Source organism: Pongo abelii, chromosome 12 (genome assembly GCF_028885655.2).
Source record: "Pongo abelii isolate AG06213 chromosome 12, NHGRI_mPonAbe1-v2.0_pri, whole genome shotgun sequence".
NCBI classification, from domain to species: domain Eukaryota; kingdom Metazoa; phylum Chordata; class Mammalia; order Primates; family Hominidae; genus Pongo; species Pongo abelii.
The window spans coordinates 38,480,066-38,501,808 of record NC_071997.2 but is presented as its reverse complement, the minus strand read 5'-3'; the positions used below and the strand labels follow the sequence as shown (position 1 = coordinate 38,501,808).

General features: G+C 35.6%; 1 protein-coding gene across 1 annotated transcript; it reads right to left on the bottom strand.

The window, feature by feature from the left end:
• Positions 1-720: 720 nt before the first annotated feature.
• LOC100458007 (sulfotransferase 1C3) lies at positions 721-18,632 on the bottom strand. The gene is made up of 7 exons (XM_002811742.3): positions 18,461-18,632; positions 9,038-9,166; positions 7,984-8,081; positions 5,673-5,799; positions 2,566-2,660; positions 2,246-2,426; positions 721-833 (listed from the first exon to the last, which is right to left on the bottom strand). Exons 1-7 carry the CDS (start codon positions 18,630-18,632, stop codon positions 721-723), a joined length of 915 nt encoding a protein of 304 aa, XP_002811788.3.
• Positions 18,633-21,743: the final 3,111 nt, after the last annotated feature.

Below are 21,743 nucleotides of genomic sequence, written 5' to 3'. Positions count from 1 at the left end.
CCTATTGTTAGAGTGATGCAAGAGAGACTCTTTATTAAGAGAAATGGCAATGCAAAGTCACGGTGCTTTTCTCCCAGATCTCAATTTATAGATCAGATACATTAAGCAATTTTATTTATATCATGGAAGGATCTTTTTCAGGGGTACGCATTGCTTGATTTCTCTAATTCAAACTATTTTAATTAAAAACTTAGTTACAAGTCAAATTTGGAAAAGCAATTGTTTTTCAATTGATTGATTTTTTCGGTAGTAATTTCAGTAGCAACCTACTTATCAGCTTTTCTCTCTTGGAAGTTATTATTCACCCATAAAAATATAAAATGTCCATTCCTAGGTATTGTGTTTTCTGTTAATAATGGGGGCTTGTAATACCTATGCATCATTTTGTTGTGAAATCTACTTGGGATCACACATGGGAAAGCATGATGCAATGGTTTGCTCTTGCATTATTGGTCATATACAATGAAACATACCTGTACTTCTTAATAAATCCTCATGTAGCCAGAGTCTGCTCTCCATTCCTCTTACTTTATTTACTGGAGTAGGTGGTTTATTGATATTTTAAATCATGTTTTAATATTGTGCCAGACTAGTCACAACTCTAGGAGAAAGGGACTGAAGCTCATAAGCTCCACATTCAGTCACAGTGCCTTGCCCAACAGACAGAACAAAAGGCAAAATAGTTGGTATAATATCTGCCTCTTGTTGTTGTTGTTGCTCTCAGATCTCTGTGCAGAAGGTCAGTGTGGCCCCTGTCATCCTCTTCTCATAATACTCATCAAATTTCTCATTCATAGTCACAGTAAAATGGTTCTTCCAGTCTCCAGGCATCCCTGTAGGACATCAAAGAAGTTCATGACAGACTCTGCACACATTCCACCTAACCTTTCTACCGTGAATTGTTCCTAAGCTTACCCACATAATCTCCCCACAAGTGAGGGTCCCTCAGCCCCACTCCACCTGATCTTCCCAACATAAATGGTCCCTCATTCCCACTCCACTTGGCCTTCCCAACACAAGGCACACAGCATCCTTACACTCCTTCTTCAAATCCTGCAGGCCGCACTGAGGTGCCCCGCTTGGGCTGAGTCTTCTGCTCCTGTTCACAATAGGCTCTAGTGTACCCAACCCAAAGTCTACAGCTGATTATCATCATGGATTTGCTGGGGTACATCCTATCTTGTTCTTCCAGGGACAGTGAAATGTCTTAGAAGGTGTCAGTAACATTCACTGGAGAAGACGTTTCTTTTTGGGTGAAATTAAAGAGTAAATCCACCAGAAGTGACATTTAGATACTAGTGGTCTTCTGCAAACTGTTGTACCATGGCAGCCCAACACATGCTGAACTAATGAATTGTTTCTCTAAATTATCCTAGTGCTTTATTTCTACTGGTTTCCTACCCTTTGACAAGAAGATTAACCAGAAATGCTTGATCATAATATCAAATTCTAGATTCTAACTTGCAACTAGTTAATTGGAAACTTCAGGAATGGGGTCGCTGTTTTGAAGGGTAATTTTGATATAGTCAGATGAACTGGTATTAGGGAGTTATTAGTATAGCCCCCCACACTATTTTTTTTGTTATTAACTTTTTACAGCTATTTCTCCATCTACCTAGAATGTTTACCTGTTGAGGACAGAAATAATGTGTTGTTCATTCACACCCTCACACAACAGGTATTTTTGAGGTATGAGTCTCCATACTAGGTTCTAGTAGAACAAAACTGAATACAACATTCTCTTCTGGACAGCCTATTGTCTTATTTTGGAGACAGACATGAATACCAATAGTTACAAATTTAAGTACTAGGTGCTAAGCTAGAGTTCTGAACAACAGGGATAGACTAAATATGTGTGTTCTAAGCTGCCCAGAGGATGGACAAGCCTTCAGGGGGGAATTCTTGGTTGAGCTGGGTATTGTAATCAAAGTGACCAGCACCCTCAGCATCACCTGAGAACTTGAGAAAAAGGAAATTTGAGAGCTACTCTTGGACTTGTGGAATCAGTATCTCAGAGTGTGGACCAGCAATCAGAGCTTTAGCAAGGCCTCCAGGGGTTCTAATGTGACTCAAGTTTCAGAACCACTGACATTGGCTTTCAGCAAACAGGCAGGGTGAAGGGAGCAGAGGTTAATAACTTAACTGAAATGTGTCACTTCTTCCTGAAAAATAGGTTTAAAATTATTTTAGCCTATAGGGCAGAAAATTTTTTAGAATTGAGTTAAGTAAAAGAAATGCCACCAACCTTTCCTCATGAATTTTGAGATGGAATGATTCAATATGTAAGAAGGTACCACAGTTTGGTTAGCCATGGGATTATACTTCATCACATCAAATGAGGTATGGTGGATGATCCTGTTTATAATATCATCTGACAAAGTTTTCTCCAAGAATTCCAACACCTTGTGGATCTCATGTTTTGGATTCTGACCATGGAAGAAAAAGGCATTGGTGAAGATGGAGGAAAGAAGAAGAACTTGGCCAATTAAAGTGACAGCTTGTTTGACAGAATGACATTGTCAGGAGGGTTTCTGGGTCTGACCTATAAGTCTCAGTGCCACTTACCCTTTTTATATCCTCATAGAAGAGGTAGAGGATCTGGTGCGTGTCTTTTGCAGCCCACCATCCTTTCACATGGTCAAACCAGGACCCGAATAAAACTAGAAGACGTCAGAGCTCTGTTAGCTCCCAATACCAGGACAAACCCAAGGCTGTAAACTAGATCAGCGCTCATTTGAAATAAGCTCTTGTAACTTTCATTCTCATTACTTAATGAAGTGGAAGTAATTTTCTACTGATAAAATTTGTCCATATTTATGGTGCAAAGTAGAGATTTAGAGTACACATTTATTATATGTGACTTAGCACACATTGACGATTTCTTGAGACACACCTTAAAACATTAGGCAATAAAATACTTCCCTTGTTCATGGTAAACAGTGCTTAGTTTCAGATTCAACTACTAATGCAGGCCATCAGATACAGGGGTAGGGTCCTCCTGCTGCTTTCCCTGTATAGCTGTGCTATGCAGTTCGCAAGTTCCTGTTCTGAAAGAGACACAGCAGCAGCAGAAAGAAAGGTGCCCTCGAGGAGAACTTCTATTTACACCAGAGGCTGCATCTACATGGTAAACGTGGGATGGATTTTATTTTCACCAGTAGGTAAGAGAATAAATTCACACCTGAGTTAGCCAGTATCATATTTTTAATTCATCCCAGTGATGTTTTAGTGTCCCTGATAGGCAGCTTCCTGGTTTGATTCCGGGTAGTCATTATAAACACAGTAGTTATCTTTATTGAGTATTAGCTATGTTGCAAGCATTGTGCTAAGCGGACATGATGATTTGTCTGAAGGATGATGGAAAACATTCTCCAGAGATAAAAAGCCCACATAACAAGAGGGCAAGGGGGTAAAATGCTCTCTTTTGAATCAGGATGAACAGAGATGTAAGTTTGCGGTGACTTGAACCCTGGCATGTGTCATGCTGACTGGCATCCGTGTCATCCATGTTCTCCAGAGAAACAGAACAACAGGCAAATCCAGGGGAGAATACATTAAGTCTCCCCTTATGCACAGGGGATACACCACATGACTCCCAGTGCGTGCCTGAAACTACAGATAGTACCAAATTATATAATAGTGCATATGTTTTTTTCTATACATACATATTTATGATTTATATATTAGGCACTGTGAATGAATAACAATAAAACTAATAATAAAACAGAGCTATTATAACAATATTCTGTAATATATTCATATCTATGTGAATGTACTCTCCCTCTATCCTTCTTTCTCTTGAAATGCTGTAATATTTTTGGATTGGGGTTGACTATGGGTGACTGAAACTGTAGAAAGAGAAACCAAGTATAAAGGGGACTCATGCATGTATATGTATGTTTGTGCATGTTTTATATATATGCATAATATATATGTGTGCACATATATGATTTATTTTAAGGAATGGATATATAATATGTATATATATAATATAAATTATGTATGTATGGTTTATTTTAAGAAATTGGCACCTGCAATTGTGGGGCTTGGCATGTTTGAAATCTGTAGGGAACGCTAGAAACTCAGGCAAGATTTGATATTACAGCTTTGAGGCAGAATCCTTTCTTTTGGAACCCTTCATTTTTTCTCTTAAGAAGTTTAACTCATTGCATAAGGCCCACTCATGTTATTAATATTTAACATTATCTCCTTTTCTTAAAGTCAACTGATTATAGATGTTAATCACAACTACAATATCGATATCATCACAGAAACACTTAGATTAGTGTTTGATTAAATAAATGGGTGCTACACTCCAGCCAAATTAACACAAAAAACAGTAACACAACCCAGGCCTTGAGAGGAATCCTATAAGAAAAGAACCTTGGATTCTTCTCTACCCCTGCTTCCTCCTACTCTGCCTGCTCTCAAAACTTCTCTGCATAAATATTGGAAATCTATCCATGTGGAGCCTTATCTAGATTTGTAGTTTTCCTTATTTGCATCTATCAGTCCTTTTTTATTTCATTTGTTTCTAGAGAAATTGCCCTAATGAGGTTATCTCTGTTGATTCAGTGGAGAGACTTGCTTGATGGAAATTATTATTTATTGACTTTTCCACAGATATCTGTTTTAATCAGGTCTTGTTGCAGAAGTCACTTCATTTTGATTGTTTCCCTCAAAAGAATACGAATGCTGTGGTCAGGATTGGTTATAATGAAGCTCAGGTCCCTGACACACTTGCTCAAGGATAGTTAGGTTGCTCAAGGACTGGGAGCCCTCAGCATCACAACACAGCCATTTCACCTATGGAAGGTCTAATTATTTGAGAGATTAATGAAATCAAGCAGACACCATGTTATTTTCATCCATTTGTCTGGGTTCTGCTCACTACTATTACTACTATAATCATGTTTCTGCATTAATGCTCATACAAATATGTGAAGATGGTCTTCAAATCCTAAATCACCTTATGTAGCCATCTGGTAGCTTCTTCTGTCTAGAAATTGCTGTTTCCATGAGACATTCTTCTTCTGTGAAGGGTTTGACATTCTTGCCCATCTTGTTTGACACGTGGTCAATTTAGTCAATTGCTTTTTTGAAAATATGGCCCTAACAGGGTTCACTGGTGTTCTGGAAGGTATGATCTTGTTAGTAAGTAGATAAGGGGCCATGGCTGCTAATTCTAATTTGAACAGTGTGGAGGTGAACATGTCTAAGATTGTGCACTATGACTTATGGTATATGTGACTATGACTTATGGGAAAGGCACTCTCTGTGGCTGTGCAGTTTATGAGTTTTGTGACTGCACATCACAGCCTGGCAATCCAATAACACTGCTAAGTCAAACCAGCTGAAAATCATCTCAGGCCTTCCCACTGCCAGGTCTTTCCAAAAGAAATGTTTCCTCTTCTTATTTTAAAGTTGATTGTTTGAAACTCAAGTCAAGGACTTGGAACTTTTTACCTTTGTTCCCATACTTATGACCCCAGATGACCTCATTTGTATTCAATATTGGAAAAATATCTCTTCTATGTGACTTCCCCAGTCCCAGGACCCCAAGATAGAACCTCCTGACTCAGAATGGCCTTCGGCATATTTTCCTCTAGATTCAATAGGTGTTTATTGTTAGAATCTCCTGAAAAAGGGTACCAGAATCAATTAGCACTCACCATTTCCTGACATGAATTTCTCATAAAATTCCTCAAAGTTCTGAGGATCAGGCAATAGGGAAGCCATCCTGTGAAAGTGGTAGAAAGACACCAGGCAATCCTTGGCATTTCTGGCCACATAGATAATCTGAAATCAAGGAGAGGGAAGTAAGTCGGGGAGAGAAAAATAAGACTAAGGGGAAATCTCTAGGAGAATGTTCCACTACAATGATAACTACAGCCTGTAAGTTCATAATGTTATATACGTTAGTTATTATTTAAAATATTAAATACAGTGGAAGATATGATCTCTTTAGTAAGAGGATGAGGGACCATGACTGCTAATTCTATTTTGAATTAGAATTCTAATTTGAATCTGCAGTTGAACATGTCTAAGATTGTGCACTGTGACCTATGGGAACGACAGTGTCTGTGGTTCGGCAGTGTATGACTTTTGCGACTGCACGTGGTGGTCTGGAAGTCCAATAACACTGAAACCCTGATGGCCATGGAAAATACAAAGACAAAAGAGAGCGCCTGATCTTAGAGTGGTTATACATGACATAGGAAGATAACACAACATTAGGACAGCACTGTCAATATTGATTGAAATTTTATATGATATGCTGTGTAGTCACAGAAGCAAGAAATGACAGAGCATTCCTGGGGATTCAGGGAAGGAGACATGAAATGGTGAGTTTCATCTGCATCTCAATGAGTTGAAAGGAATTTTCCAGATTCACAACTGGAGAAAGATTAGGGAGTGAGAAACCATTTTTGTGAATACCATCTCATTTGTTTCCTATAAATGTTAATGCTAGATAAGGAGAGAACAGGTATTATCCTTCATTAATTGTTAAAATAACTGAGATTTAGAGAATTTGAGGGACTTCCACTAATATATGCTTAGTATATGATGTAGTCAGGCCTGGTCATATAAATTGAAGGACCGAGTCCCAGAGCTTCTTCCTAGATTTATTGATGAGTCTTGCACTGAGGAATGACTCAGACAGTGTTTCTCAAAGCTTGGAATGGTTTTCTGTATATATATTTATTTACTTAACGTAGTTGCTCTTGGCTTCTCTCTGGGAAATGGGCAAATTACGGAGAGGGGCATGGTAATGTGATGTTTGGGATTTTAGGATCAGTCAATCGAAAAGTGCGGAGCAGACAAGTTAACCCCTCCTATGTGCCAGACACTGTTTAGAATGAAAAGTTAGACAAGACTAAGTCTCTGTCTTTCAGGAGCGCACAGTCTATCAGAGAGGCAGGAAGACAGAAAATTACAGTGCAGTGTGGTGATCATAATGATGGGGCAAACACATGCACACAGAAACCAATACATATACATGAAACTCATCCCATCCTTTGAAGTCAGGGAGACTTTGTAATAGGTGGTCTCTATATGCAGACCAAAAGAACTAGTGGGAATTATTCTGGTAAAGATGAGGGGATACTTGTGTCAGACAGGAGCATGTGGGAAGGTGTGGGGATGCTCTGTGTGTGAAAGGACCTACAGGATTTCAGGATGACTGTAGTGAGGATTGGGGAATGGGAAGACACTGGGCATGAGCTGGAGCAGGGTGCAGAGGGTCAGGGGCATGAGAGTCATATAGAGGATTTGGAAGGATCTTCATCCACCTGTGGAAGTGTTTATAGCAAGGAAATGCCTTAGTCAGATTTGTGTTTAGGAAGATTAGAGGCTACAGAGAGGAGGGGTTGGAGGGGGCAGATCTAGAGGCAGGCCGACAAAGTGGGAGGTAAAAGAGAGCAGTGAGCTAACTTAGGTACAGGTGGTAGTGATGCAGTGTAATGCACAGATTAGAAGGAACTAGAGAATGAACTAGACTTTGCGAGAGATCAGATATGGAGGCGATGGGTATAAAAATGAGGACAGATTTGAGCTTAGTCTACGGAGTAGATTAAGGAGGCATAGAAGCCTTGATGAAGAGCAGATTCTATACTTCTGCTTCTGAGGCCAGGAGAGTACCTTCTAGTACTTTGGCAGAGCAAAACAACAGGGTTTTATTTTTAAATCTGTTTCCTTCTATTCTAGCTCCCAATCCACTATGATTCTGTAGCAACACAAACTCAATTTTGGAAAATTTGACCAAGAATTTTTCATAAAATAGGATTAGAGGAAACAGAATTTTAGAAAACACGAATGTTTGTAGATTTCAAATATATGTAATCCTTGATTTTGAGAACTTCATGTCTAAGAAAAATACACTTTGAAAAATATTTTTCAAGGTATATTATTTTGAAAGATATCTTCATTTGTATGCTTTATATCACCAAGCTAAGAGAAGTTTGAAAAGCCCGCTCTTTTTACCTTGCAATTTTCTTTCCAGATAGATGGTGGAATCAGATGTGAAGGGAGATGTGTTTTTATCAGTCGTGGTGAGGACATTTCAAGAGCAATCTCCAAATCTAGCAAAAAACAATTTATATTCCTTATTCTTATCACTCTGCCAAAATACTTGAATTTCACTTGTTTATTTGTCTAAAGAGTGATTACATTTTTTTTATATTCATTGGAAATAATAATTGTCTATCCACAAGGACAGGCAAAGAATCCAATCCTGCCTAACCTTGTAGGAGAATTTTGCTTATTTCCTCTTATTCTCTCAGCTTTTAGACTTTCAGGAAAGCTCTTTACCATCTTCAACTGAGTCTGGAAATGTTCATAACATATCTGGTTGTTCTTTTCACCCCCCACCCTCTCTCTCTTTTTCAGAAATCACACCTATCCTTTTACAATAGGCTGCCATCCTTGGAAAAGTTTTGAATTTACATTTGTGTCTGAATCTAAAGAGTGATTTAATTTCTTTTCACTTTTTTTCCATTGGAGACAGTAGCTGTCTATACACAAGGACATGTAGAACATTTTTCCTTCTGAAAGCCTTCTAGGAGGTCTTTCTTTATTTCATGTTACTCACTGGGTTTTACACTATGAAGGAAGCTTTTCAGCTCCCACAGTTAATTCTGGGAATGTCCATGGTATTTCCCCCCTACTTCTCCTCCTTTTTCTTCAGAAATCACACCAGTCCTTTTTCAGTAGCTGATTGCTAATTTATGGCGTTTCCACTGATTCAAACACAGAAAGTAGAATCCAAAGTAGAGGGAGTGTTCTTCATCATAACATTGGGAAGGAGAAATACAAGAAACAGAAAGAAAATCTTGTTGGGAAACTAACGGCCACCAGCTAAGAACAGGAGGAAGCCCTGAAGACCCAATCTAGGGTTTGACTCATTGGCCTATGAATAATTTCACCTCATGAAAGATACAGGCTACTTCTTGCTACCATGGAAGCTCTGTCAAAGACAGCACACATTGCCTGGAACCTTCAAGTGAAACTCCTTTCTGTCTTGGTGCATATTACTCACCTGATTTTTCTTTATGGGGAAATTTCACTTCAAGGAATGGGTATCTTTCCAGAGTATTGACTCTTTTGCATTTCTCCACATCACCATCATTTTTAATCATGTCTAAAATTTCTTGCATCCATGTTGTACCTGAAAATATTTGAAATAATTCTTTGATTTTATTCAACTGAACTTTCATCCTAAGTTATTGAATGTTTTAAAGAGAGGCAGCATCATGAGAGCACTTTGAAATTTGATCAATGTTGTCAAGGCAGAAAGAAAAACTGTTGTATTAAACCTACATATCTCTCTTTCTCTCTCTCCTATTTCTCTATGTATTGATGATCTACCTATCATCTTTTTATTATTTAATCTCTCATCAACCATGTTTGAGTGAATCATTTCTATATTTCATATATTATGACACTGCATGCCTAAAAATCCAGTATCTCCTGACATGACATTCTTTTATCATGGTTCCTGTTTCTCATCACATCTAGTTTGTAGTAAATGCTTAATAATATAGAATGCTCAAGCCATATTAAATTTTTCCCATTAGTCTCATAATGTTATTAATCTCTTTTTTCCCAATTAAGATTTATAGGCTACATTACTTTTGCTGCCCCTTTTTGTCTCAGCTTAGAATCATGAATCATCCCCCCATATTCTTTCTTTTTTTTTTTTTTAAAAAATATTTTATTGTAAGTTTCAGGATACCTGTGCAGAATGTGTGCCAGGGTGGTTTCCTGCACGTGTCAAACCATCACCTAGTTATTAAGCCTGGCATGCATTCGCTATTTATCCTGATGCTCTCCCTCCCTTCCCCACTGACAGTCTTGTGTGTGTATTGTTCCCCTCCCTGTGTCCATGTGTTCTCATTGCTCAGCTCCCATTTATGAGTGAGAACTCGTAGCCTTTGGTTTTCTGTTCTCGTGTTAGTTTCCCTTCCAACTCCATCCATGTCCCTGCAAAGGCCATGATCTCATTCCTTTTTTATGGCTGCATAGTATGCCATGGTGTATTCCATGGTGTATATGTACCACAATTTCTTTATCCAGTCTATCATTGATGGGCATTTGGGTTGGTTGCATGTCTTTGCTACTGTGAATAGTGCTGCAGTAAATGTATGTGTGTATGTATCTTTATAATAGAATGATTTGTATTCCTTTCGGTATATACCCAGTAATAGGATTGCTGGGTCAAATGGTATTTCTGGTTGTAGATCCTTGAGAAATCTCTGCAGTCTTCTGCAATAGTTGAACTAGTTTACATTCCCACCAACAGTGTAAAAGCATTCCTATTTCTCCACAGCCTTGCCAAAATCTGTTTCTTGACTTTTTATGACATTGATTTTTGTTCTTTGACACTAATTTTTTAACAGATCAGCCAGTTTTCCCCTAGTATTCCTTACATTCCAGATTTGTCTAATTGTTTCCTCATAGTACATTTTTGATCCTCTATTTGCCATAGACTGGAAATTGGGCCTTGGTTAGGTTCTGGTGAACATTTTTGGCTGATTTCTCAGGCCAAAAATTTTTGGCAGATTTCTCAGATTTCTTGGTACTTTATTATACACCATGCTAAGAAGTACATATGTCAGATTTCCCCACTACTAGTATGCTACTTTTCATTATTCAGTTTCGTAGGTGACCACCAGATTGCTCATTGTAAAAGTCCATATTTCCATTTGCTTTTAGGAATTAAACTGTATGGTGACATTTCAGTACCATGTGACCAGCCAGTTTCCCTCAGATTTTATCTAATTATTTTAGGATCCATTCACTAAAGATACTATTCGACCTTATTTTTATTGTGGATTGCAAATTGTTTATTTTTTAATCCCATCATTTCTCCTCTTTTTATTAGGTAGATCATCATATAAAGAAGAACTTTCCCTCATAAATTAGGGAAGAACTGCAATTCCTCTAAATTCTTCTTCTTAATTACTTCTTCTTTAGGCTAAGAGATTAATAATAGTTATCTTCAACCGTGATAAATAGGTTTTTCTTTCTTTTTCTTTTTGCCATCATTACGGAATCATGTTTTTAGAAATAAATTTAATTGTGGTAAAAATTACAGAGAAGAGAATGAATCCATTTTAAACGTATAGTTTAATGAAATTTGACAAATGTATGTAGCCATTACCATAGTCAAGATTAGAGCCTTGTGTCTATTGCAATCTATCATTTCTTTCCTCACTTTTGACTCCACAGAACTGCTTATCTATTTTTTGTCGGTATAAATTAGTTTTACACATTGTAGAATTTCATACAAATGAAATCATATGGTATTTCATCATGCGTCAGAATTTTTCCACACATTATTTTATGATTAACTCATGTTCTTGTATATACCTGTAGTTCATTCCTTTTTATTATTGAGAACAACTAAATTTTATGGATTAGTAATGATTTGTTTATTCATTTATATGATAATAAAAATTAGGTTTTTTTCCCAGTGTTGGACTTTTTAAAAATAAATCTGCGATAACATTTATGTACAAGTTTTTGGATGAACATAGATTTTTTATTTTTGGGGGGTAAATCTCTAGGATTGGAATTGCTGGCTTGCATGGTAGGTGCATGTTTAACTTTATAAGAAACTGTTGAACATGTTATATCCTCCCCAACGGTGCATGCGAATTTCGGTTGCTCAGTGTCATCATCCACATTTAGTATTTCCAAGCTTTTAGTCATTTGAATTGGTGTTTAGTGGTATTTCATCGTAGTACTAATTAACATTTTCTCATGATAAATGATGTTGAGTGTCTTATTCTGTGTTTATTGGTTAGTAGTATGGAATTTTTTGGTGATTTTTTTCACATCTTTTGCACACTTTAATACCTTCTTTTGTTGTTGTTGTTGTAGTAACAGTTCTTTGTATGGAGAAATATATGTATTGTGAATATTTTCTTTTCATCTGTGTCATGTGTTGCTATTTTCTTAACAGAGTCTTTAGAAGAATAGAAGTTTTAATTTTGATGAAGTCCAATTTATATTGAACTTACATGAAATCCAAATCATAAAGGTTAATGTTTTCCATTTTTTCCCAAAATAGTGTTGCCTAACTTAAAGTTTGAAACTGTTCTCCTATCTAAACTTCCATAGTTTTATAGATTTAATTTTTATGTTTTGGGGTCTGATGCCTTTGCAAGGTGACTTTTTTGCCTATGGCACCAAGTAAGGGTCAATCTTTTATGTCTGTCCTTACACCAATACCACACTGTTTTGAATGCTGAAACTGAGTTAAATGTCACAAAATCAGCTAATGTAAACCCTGCCACTTCACTATTTTTATAAAAAAATTGGCTATTAACATATGAAATAAAGCTCAACATCACCGATCATTAGTGAAGTGAAAATCAAAACCACAATGAGATATCATCTCACACCAGTCAGAATGGTGATTATCATAAAGTTAAGTAAAAATGGATGCTGGGGAGGCTGTGGAGAAATAGGAATTCTTTTACACTGTTGGTAGGAATGTAATTAATTCAACCATTGTGGAAGATGGTGTGGCAATTTCTCAAGGATCTAGAAGCAGAAACACCATTTGACCCAGCAATCCCATTACTGGTGTACACCCACAGGAATATAAATCATTCTACTATAAAGACTCATGCACATGTATGTTTACTACAGCACTATTTACAATAGAAAAGATATGAAACCAACCCAAAAGCCCATTAATGATTGACTGGATAAAGAAAATGTGGTGGATATACACCATGGAATACTATGCAACCATAAAAAGGAATGAGATCATGTTCTTTGCAGGGACATGGATGAAGCTGGAGGCCATCATTCTCAGCAAACTAACACAGGAACAGGAGACCAAACACCACATGTTCTCACTCATAAGTGGGAGCTGAACAATGAGAACACATGGTCACAGAGAGTGGAACAAAGCACACTGGGGCCAGTCGGGGGTGGAGATCGAGGGGAGGGACAGCATTAGGACAAATAACTAATGCATGCAGGGCTTAAAACCTAGATGATGGGTTGATAGGTGCAGCAAACCACCCTGGCATATGTATACCTATGTAATAAACCTGAACATTCTGCACTTGTATCCCTGAACTTAAAGTAAAATTTTAAAAAATTGGCTATTATAGGACAGTTACATTTCCATATAAATCTTATAATCTGTTTTTCAATTTGTGATTGAGATTGAATTACATATATAGATTAATTTTGAAACAGTTGATATCTTAAAAATATTAATTCTTTTGATCCATAGTAATGGTATGTCTCTTTATTTATTTAAGTCTTATACAATTTCTCCTCATAGTGTTTTCATTTACAAATCTTGCCCTGTTTTCATTAAATTTATTTCTGAATATTTCATGTTTCTGGCTATTTATTTTATCAATGGTGTTTTTTAAATGTCATGTTCCAATTGTTTGTTGCTGGAATGTTGAAAGATAATAGAGTTTTGTATATCGACTGTGTATCTTGTTGTGACCTCACTAAATTCACTTAGTAGGTTAAATGATTTCCGATTAGCTCCTTAGTATTTTACAAATCTATGATGTTTCCATTAAATGATTAAATAATGTGGATTTTGTAGAGATGTCCCTTATCAGGTAGAGGAAATTCCCTTATCAGGTAGAGGAAATTAAGCTAAATTGAGCTTAATTTCCTCTACTTTTTAAAAGCTTGTTATGTTGGAACTTCAGATTATTTATTTTAGATCTTTCATATACCTACATATATAAAATGTTAAAAACTTATTTTAAAAATTTCTCTTTAAGAGCTACTTTACTTCTCACAAATTTTAATATGCTATGTTTTTGTTATTATTTCATTCATAACATTTTCTAATATCCTTAGCAGTCATATGTTATTCAGAATTATATTGCTCAATTTCTAAATATTTGTGGGTAACTTTCTGTTGTTGATTTCTAATTTAACATGTATTTTAAAAAGTGTTCTGTATAATTTTAATCATTTCAGATTTACTTGAGAATTTTTGTTTAAATCTCATCTTCTGATTTATATTTTTAAATGTTTCATGTGTACTTGAAAAGAATGTGGGTTCTGGTACTGTTGGGTAGAGTATTCTAAAAATGTATTTAAGCCATGCTGGTTGATAATATGGTTATGGTCTTCTAAATTCTTACTTTTTTAAACATGTTCTAGCAATTACTGAATGAGAAGTATTAAAATTTTTAATTGTAACTATGAATTTGTCTATTTCTCCTTTTAATTTTCACAAATTTGCTTTATGTATTTGGAAGCCCTATTATTTAGTATATAAATATATAGGATTATTGTGTCTTGATGAATTAACATTTTTATCATTATGAAATTTTTTCCTATCCCTAGTAAAATTCTTGCTTTGTTATAATATGGTTATTTTAGCTAGTTTATATTTATTATTTGTATGGTATATTTTCCTATTCTTTTACTTTCAGCCTATCATGGTTTTATGTGTAAAGTCCTCTCTAATTGGTGGTGTTTATAAAATTTATTTTAATGAAACAGTTCTCATTTATTCAGTTTTGCTTTCTGTAGTTTCAGTTATTTGTGGCCAATCATGGTCTGAAAACATTAAGTGGAAAATTCCAAAGAAAAACAATTCATAAGTTTTAAATTTCATGTTGTTCTAAGTAACATGATGAAATCTTGGGCCACCATCTCCATTCCTCCTGGGATGCAAATCATTCCTTTGTCTATTCTGTCTGTTACCTGCTCATTAGTTGCTTATAGCTATCTAGTATATTAGATTGTCATGGTATTGTAGGACTTGTGCTCGAACAACACTTATTTTATGTAATAATGGCCCCAAAGTGCAAGACTAGTGATCCTGCATATTACTAGAAATGTTTCATTTTATTGTTATTTATTGTTAGTATCTTACCATTTCTAATCTATAATTCAACTTCATCATCATAGGTATGTACGTACAGGAAAAACATAGTGTATATAATGGTAGCATCTGGTTACAGGCATTCAGTGTGGGTGTTGAAATGTACCTTTTGCAAATAATTGGGGACTACTCTACAATTATCTGCAAAATTGGTTGTAAATCTACCACCTTGCCATTTATTTTCTATATTCCCAGTTTGTTCCTTTGTTACTCTTTTCCTGCCTCTTTTGGATTGACTGTTTTTTAGAATTCCATTTGGCATTTCTGGCAATACCTCCTGGTTTTATTTTTCTGGCAGGTACTCTAGGGTTTACACTACATATCTCTATTATCTGATCATAGTCTATGTTTAATTAATATTGTAATATTTCATAGGTTATGTAAGAACTTTACAACAGTATATTTTTATTCCCTCTTCCGTTTGAGCCTTATTTTGGTCATGAAACTTACTTGTACTTATGTTATAAACTCTATAACACATTGTTTTAAATTTTGCTTTAAATAATCAATTTTCCTTTAAAAATTTATATGAAAAATTGTCTATTATATTCTTCCATGTTATTATTTTTTCTGAGACTTCTTATTCTTTTGTGTAATAGATCCAAGTTTTTATCTACTATCATTTTCTGTCACACTGAACAAATTTCTTTAACATAACTTTTGTTTAGTTTTGGTTTGGTTTTAGTGCAGCTGTGCTGGCAACACATTCTCTCAGCTTTCGGCTGTCTGAGAAAATGGCCTTGTTTGACCTTCATTTTTAAGTAATATTTTAAAATATTATTTTTACTGTGCCTATAGTATTCTAGATTGAAAAGTTTTTTCCCCCACTTTAATAGGGCATTCATTGTCTCCTTGTTTGCCTTATTTTAGAAGAGAGGCCTATGGTTATTTTTAATATTGTTTCTCCATATGCAATACATGTTTTTCTCAATGGCTTCTTTTAACATTTTCCCATTGGTTTCTAGCAATTTGATTATGGCAGGTTTGGTGTTTGTATGTATGTGTGTGCATTTCCTGATTAAGGTTCATTGACTTTCTTGGACCTGTGAGTTCATAGTTTTCATTAAATTTGGTAAACTTTTGGCCATTACTTTAAAAAACAATTTATTGCATTCCTTCTCTTTGTGGAACTTTAATTAGACTGCTTTGATTTTGTTCCACAGGTCACTGAAGCTGTCTTTATTTTTTTTTCATTCTTTGTTTCAGTGCATAAGACTTTTTGCTATTTTTTCAAATTATTGTATGTTTTATTCACAGTGTTTATAATATACTTTTAATTCCATTCAGTTGTCTTTTTTCTATTTCAGATACTGTACGTTTTAGCTCTGTAAGTCTTTTGGGGTTTTTTGACTATCTTTTATTTCTACTCTCAGAGTATTTTGGTTAAGAGTAATGTTTTCCTGCTTCATGGCGTTCTGAGAAATATTAGATGCCAGATTTTTTTTTTGAATGTAAGTTTCTTGCATGATAGATTTCTTCTCCTTCCTTCCTTCCTTCCTTCCTTCCTTCCTTCCTTCCTCTCTTTCTCTCTTTCATTTTTGGCCTTCTGTTTAGGCATTTAACTGTTAGGCAGTTAAGTTGCTTGTCATTTTAGGGATTCTCTTTGTTATGGTTGGTTTAAAGTAGATTTTTCTCTAGAGTTTGTTTAACCCTACTACAAAGTACAACCTATGATTTTTACTAAATTTCCAGGGTATTCAATGAGGGGAATCTCTTCTAGCAGTGTATTTGTGTTCTATTGCTGCTGTAACAAATTACCACAAACTTAATAAGTTAAAACAACACCTGAATATTAGGTCACAGTTTCTGTAGGTTAGAAGTTGGGCTTAACATGGCTGGTCCTCTGTTTAGGGTCTCACTAGGTTAAAATCAAGGTGTTAGCTAGGGCTGCCATTCTCATCTGGGACTTCAGGGTGTTTTGCCAAGCTCCTAGATGTCAACAGAATTCAGTTTCTCGTGGATGTAGTATTGAGATAACTGTTTCCTTGATACTTTCTCTCTCATCTTTAAATCAATAATCATGCATTGAACTTTTATTATGCTTTAAATTTCTCAGGCTTTCTCCTCTGGTACATCCCTCTGACTTCCTCTTTTGTTTTGAAGAGCTCATGTGATTCTACTGGGTCCATCCAGATAGTCCAAGATCATTTTAATATCAGCTGATTAAGCACTTTAATAGCAGCTGCAAAATCCCTTTGGGCATGTAATATGAAATAACCACAGAATGTAATAACAGAGGACTAATGTCACGGGGACCAAAATTCTGCTCATGATATGCTGCTTGGAGCACAAAAGTCTCTCAGCCTTGTACAATCTCTAATAACTATATAGCTAATAGTTTTCTGGTAGTTCCTTGCCTGATTTCATGGAGCTGGGCTCTATGCAAGTGCAGTCTACCATTCAACAATAGACTTAATGGGTCTTCTCTACAGATATATAAAGGTATTTATTTGTGTAGTTTCTTTCCCTCTGGTACTCTTCCCTGCAAATTGCAGCCACCTCAACCTTCCAGAACTCCTATGTCTGGCTGCTGAACTCATTGAGTCTGCTGCGAGTTTCTTCAGTTCTCTGTAACTAAACCCTGTTCAGAAAGCATCTTCAGACTGAAGACTGAGACAATTGTCATCCCATGTAAAAAACGGTGGTTTTATATATTTTGTCCAGTTTTCCTTTTGATTATCACTAGAGTACAAATCTAATATTGTCCCTTCAGCATGGCTGGCAAGGAGGTTTTTATTTAACGTTCTCCCGGTAAGTTAGAGATCATTCTTTAGGATACTCAAACTGTCCCAGATGTGGCCATTGTGAGCCCCTTCACATTGGTTCTTATGTTCTTCTACATGCCCCCATTAATTTTTGAGCATTTACTCACTCCTCCCAAAGAAAGATGTAGTAGATTCACCTTGCACATTCCATTCCCCGGAGAGGGAACATCAATTCTCCTAATATCTGTGATTTCTTTTGATGGAGAATGGCCTATGAAAATCAAGTTCTGGGCCTTAGGTGTGCCCATTGTTACTAGGATGTATTCGAGTCTAAAGACTTTCAGAGAAAAATTAGAAATCTAAGGCACTTTAAATCAAGATAAATCTTTGTGCTTCTCTGAATAAGACTTATTTGGTACAGAGCAGAAAATTCATGATTGACATTCTCCAAGAACTTTAGAGGATTAGAAAGATCAATTTGTGTTGAATATCTGGGATAATATATTAATATTTGGAGTATGACATGTTTTTAGAAGGCTGCCTGAGTGAGGGTTAATGTTTAAAAAAGCCATATGTCTTTCAATTTATTGTCCTTATAGTTGATGTATGTTATTGCATCTGGAATGGGGGCATTATCTGCCACACTCCCAAGGTATCTAGAAATCTTTCCTGTTGTCTGGAGAGAGTGCTATTGGAAAACGTTGCCCTAGATATCAGGAATACTAAATGTCCTCCAACACCAAAGAATGGATATCCATAATGAGGAATTGCTTCTCCCCAAATCCCAATCATGCTTCTTTGATCAACACAGACTATGCATTGATTTCACGTGCAAATATTGAATATTTTTATGTTTTGATACTCTTACCTGACTTTGGGTAAGTTACCAGAAAAAGGTCATCAGGTCTGGCTTGGAAATTAGAGATTTTATTCCACATTTCTTTTGATAATACTGGCAAAGGGATTCCATCAACTTCCAGGATGTTAAATAGTGTTGAACTCCTTTCCATAGTAGAAAAGTTTTTCTCAACCTTTGCCATTGGGAATTGGGATGGATATGGTCAATCCTATTTAAAATTTTAAAAATGCTGTTTTATGACTCATAATAAGGGTTATCATCTTACTGCTGTTGATTAGAATGATATAAAATAAGCTAAGCTAACATAAAACATGCTAACAAGTTACTCTATGTACCTTATTTATTTAATCTTCATAGCAACCACATAAAATAGATAATATTGCCTCTGTTTACTAGATGTGGAAGGTGAAGTCATTACAAGATTAAGTAATTTGATAAAAATAAAATAATCAATAACTGTTGGGGCTGAGATTTATACCTAAATAGTCTTTTTTCTACTCCATGTTCTAACAACCATATTACCCGTTAAATTAATAGTGAATATAATGGGTAATGTGTCATATATTGCTTCATTTTCTTCAAAATATTGTTTTGTACAATTAGAAGTGAGACTATTATATTGAAGAAAATTCAAAACAATGGTTTCAAGGAACTTTCTATACTGAGTTTTCTTGAATAATTTTACAGTGAAAACCTTCAAAAACCAGAATTTTATGTAGTATTTTTTCATTCATGGGATTATTTTTGAAATATCAGCATGAAGAACTCTCACGTACCTGTAGAAGTCTACTAAATTTGGAAACTTTAGATTAAGTTGGGGTATACATGGGACATTTAATCTTGCTGTACACATTGAGGTTCTGTGTTCAATTTGGAAGGAAAAAAGGAATCGTTTCAGGATCAGACATATTAGTTTACAGAAAAGAACTTATGCATTGAGATTAAAGAAGTATTTGGGATGAAGGTGACATAACAAATGCAAAAGTACATAAATTCTCATTGTGTAATGCCTTTCATGTAGTTGAAATTGAATAAATGTTAATTCTCCTTTCTTCATTATTAGAGAACATAATAAACATATATTAAAATATCTAGAGAAATGTATTTCTGTATCTTGTTAATCAGTGTTCTGAAAAAAGTGGACTGCATAGGGACATGAACTTGACGACCTCCTGGGAAATAGTGAAACAAGTTTCCTTCCTGCAGAATGTCTTAGAGTGTTAAGTTCATCAGTGGGATTTTGAATCCTTAAGAAAAGAAACTAGTTGTTAGCACTTCCAAGTCCTTTTATTTTTTGTTTTAACAAAGCAGAATTCTCATAGAATTTGCATTCTTGAAAATATTCTGTGGGAAATTCTGATCATGTGAATATGTAAAAGCAATGGATTGCTGCAGTACTGAGGTGGCCTCCTGGCCCCATACTCAACCAACCTTTCCTTTTGTATCTAATCCAAAGAAATAAGCACAATTATACTTATTTCATCCACCAGAACCAGGTGGAATGAACTTTTATGGGTTTCATTTTAAGGTACAGTGTCTTTTTCCATGAATGTGGTATTTGCAATACTTAGTCATTTTTGGAAGCAGGACCAAGTGTTAATTTTGCTTCATTTCCCAAGTTGGGAATATACAATCAAGAAATTTTCTTTCTACCATTACACTAGCAACTCTCCTTCAGTAAGTATAAGGCTCAATCCACCACAGAATAAACATTAAGCAGAATAAGCAGAATGTGTGCAGCCCACTTGTGCTCAGAGTCCTGGAGGTTTAGATTCCTGTCTGTGTCCCACCTTTGCACTCTTGCACAGGTGGTCTCATTGGCATGCAGGACATGCTCTGGAAGCATCTGTAACCAGATGCCTGAGATTACCCACCAATGCTCCTTCAGTATCATGGGTAATGTGTATCTGCTCATATGGGCAATCTTGTGAAACAATTTGTTGCTTGAATTATGGCTACTGTCTTGGATAATATAATAGTAAAACACATCACGGTCTTCTAATTGGACATTTATTTTATAGGAGTTCCTGAGAGCCAGGTAATCTTTGTTTACAAACTATTTGGAAGATGTGGACTTTCCCAAATCATAGACCTCCCATCAACATGGATATTCATTCTTTTATCTATTGCTGGTTGGCAGGTTCGGCCTACATCAATTAATTTTAACATTTGAATTGATTTATTTATGTAAGAAGTTTAAATTTCAAAGGTTATTTGAAGTTGTGATAGCATAACCAGTTTGGAAATGTTTGGTGTTAATTTTTTTGAATAAACCATCACCAAGCAAAATTAAATCAGATGATTTAAGGAAGTCTCTGTCCCAAACAGAAGTTAAGTAACTATTGAATCCCTCTTCTTCAGGAAAAGAATGAAGGTGGTTTGGTTAAAGTGTTACTGAAATGGACAATGATGGTAATACTTTGGGTCTAGGGTTAAATGATATTTCAAAGGAGATTAGAGCACCAGCTCAAAATTGGCAAACATTTTCTGTCAAGAGAAACTTCTTTTGAGGAATCTAATTGAAGATTTCAGTCACTGAAAATGTGAGTGTAAAAAAAACGAGAGAAAAATTACATGGGAGTTTTGAATCCATTTAATAGCAGTATTAAAGCTAAACAAACTGGGCATTAAAGTTACCTGAAAGAATGTAAATTTTATATATCGTAATGATGTATCAACACTTTTGAGAAGACCAAAATAAACGTATGTATATTATTATTTAAAAGCATGTGGTTATTTTCTAAGAAACAGACCCAAAACATTGGTAAAATATTTGATTTATTCTCATTTCATAAAATGAAAATGAATTAAACCCAACAGGGCTGTTCATTTTTGAAGTAATTTTGACTTTTCCTGTTGATATCTGCTACTTAAGTATGTTTTAAAGTCAATGGTATAAGGAATGTTGGTAATTTCAATAGACTTTATCATGATAGAGAAATAATCAATAGTTCTAGTAATTACTATGGATGCAGGATGTTCTTGATAGTTTTGCCAACTCACTTTTCCATTCAACATATATTTTTAAGCAGCTACACCATGCAAACATAGAGGCATGGCAGGCCTAAAACAGACATGGAGGATGAACTGTGAGCAAAATGCACCTGGCCACCACCTTCAACATATCTATAGTCCGGTCATGAAGATAGACAATGAATAAGTAATTGCATAAAGCCAGAGAAATACCTTGGAAATAGAACCATCATGGAAAACTTGAAGCAGGGACACAAAGCAATGATGGGTGCGAAGGCGTCAGGGTAGTGTTGCTGGAGAAAGTGATGTTTGGGGTGAA

Coding starts and splice junctions, on each gene's coding strand:
- LOC100458007 (XM_002811742.3), bottom strand. CDS start 18,632: ATGGCAAAGGTTGAGAAAAACTTTTCTACTATGGAAAGGAGTTCAACA. Junction 2,427..2,565: donor TCTATGAGGATATAAAAAGG/GTAAGTGGCACT, acceptor TTCCATGGTCAG/AATCCAAAACATGAGATCCA. Junction 834..2,245: donor CTCAAAATTCATGAGGAAAG/GTTGGTGGCATT, acceptor GATGTCCTACAG/GGATGCCTGGAGACTGGAAG.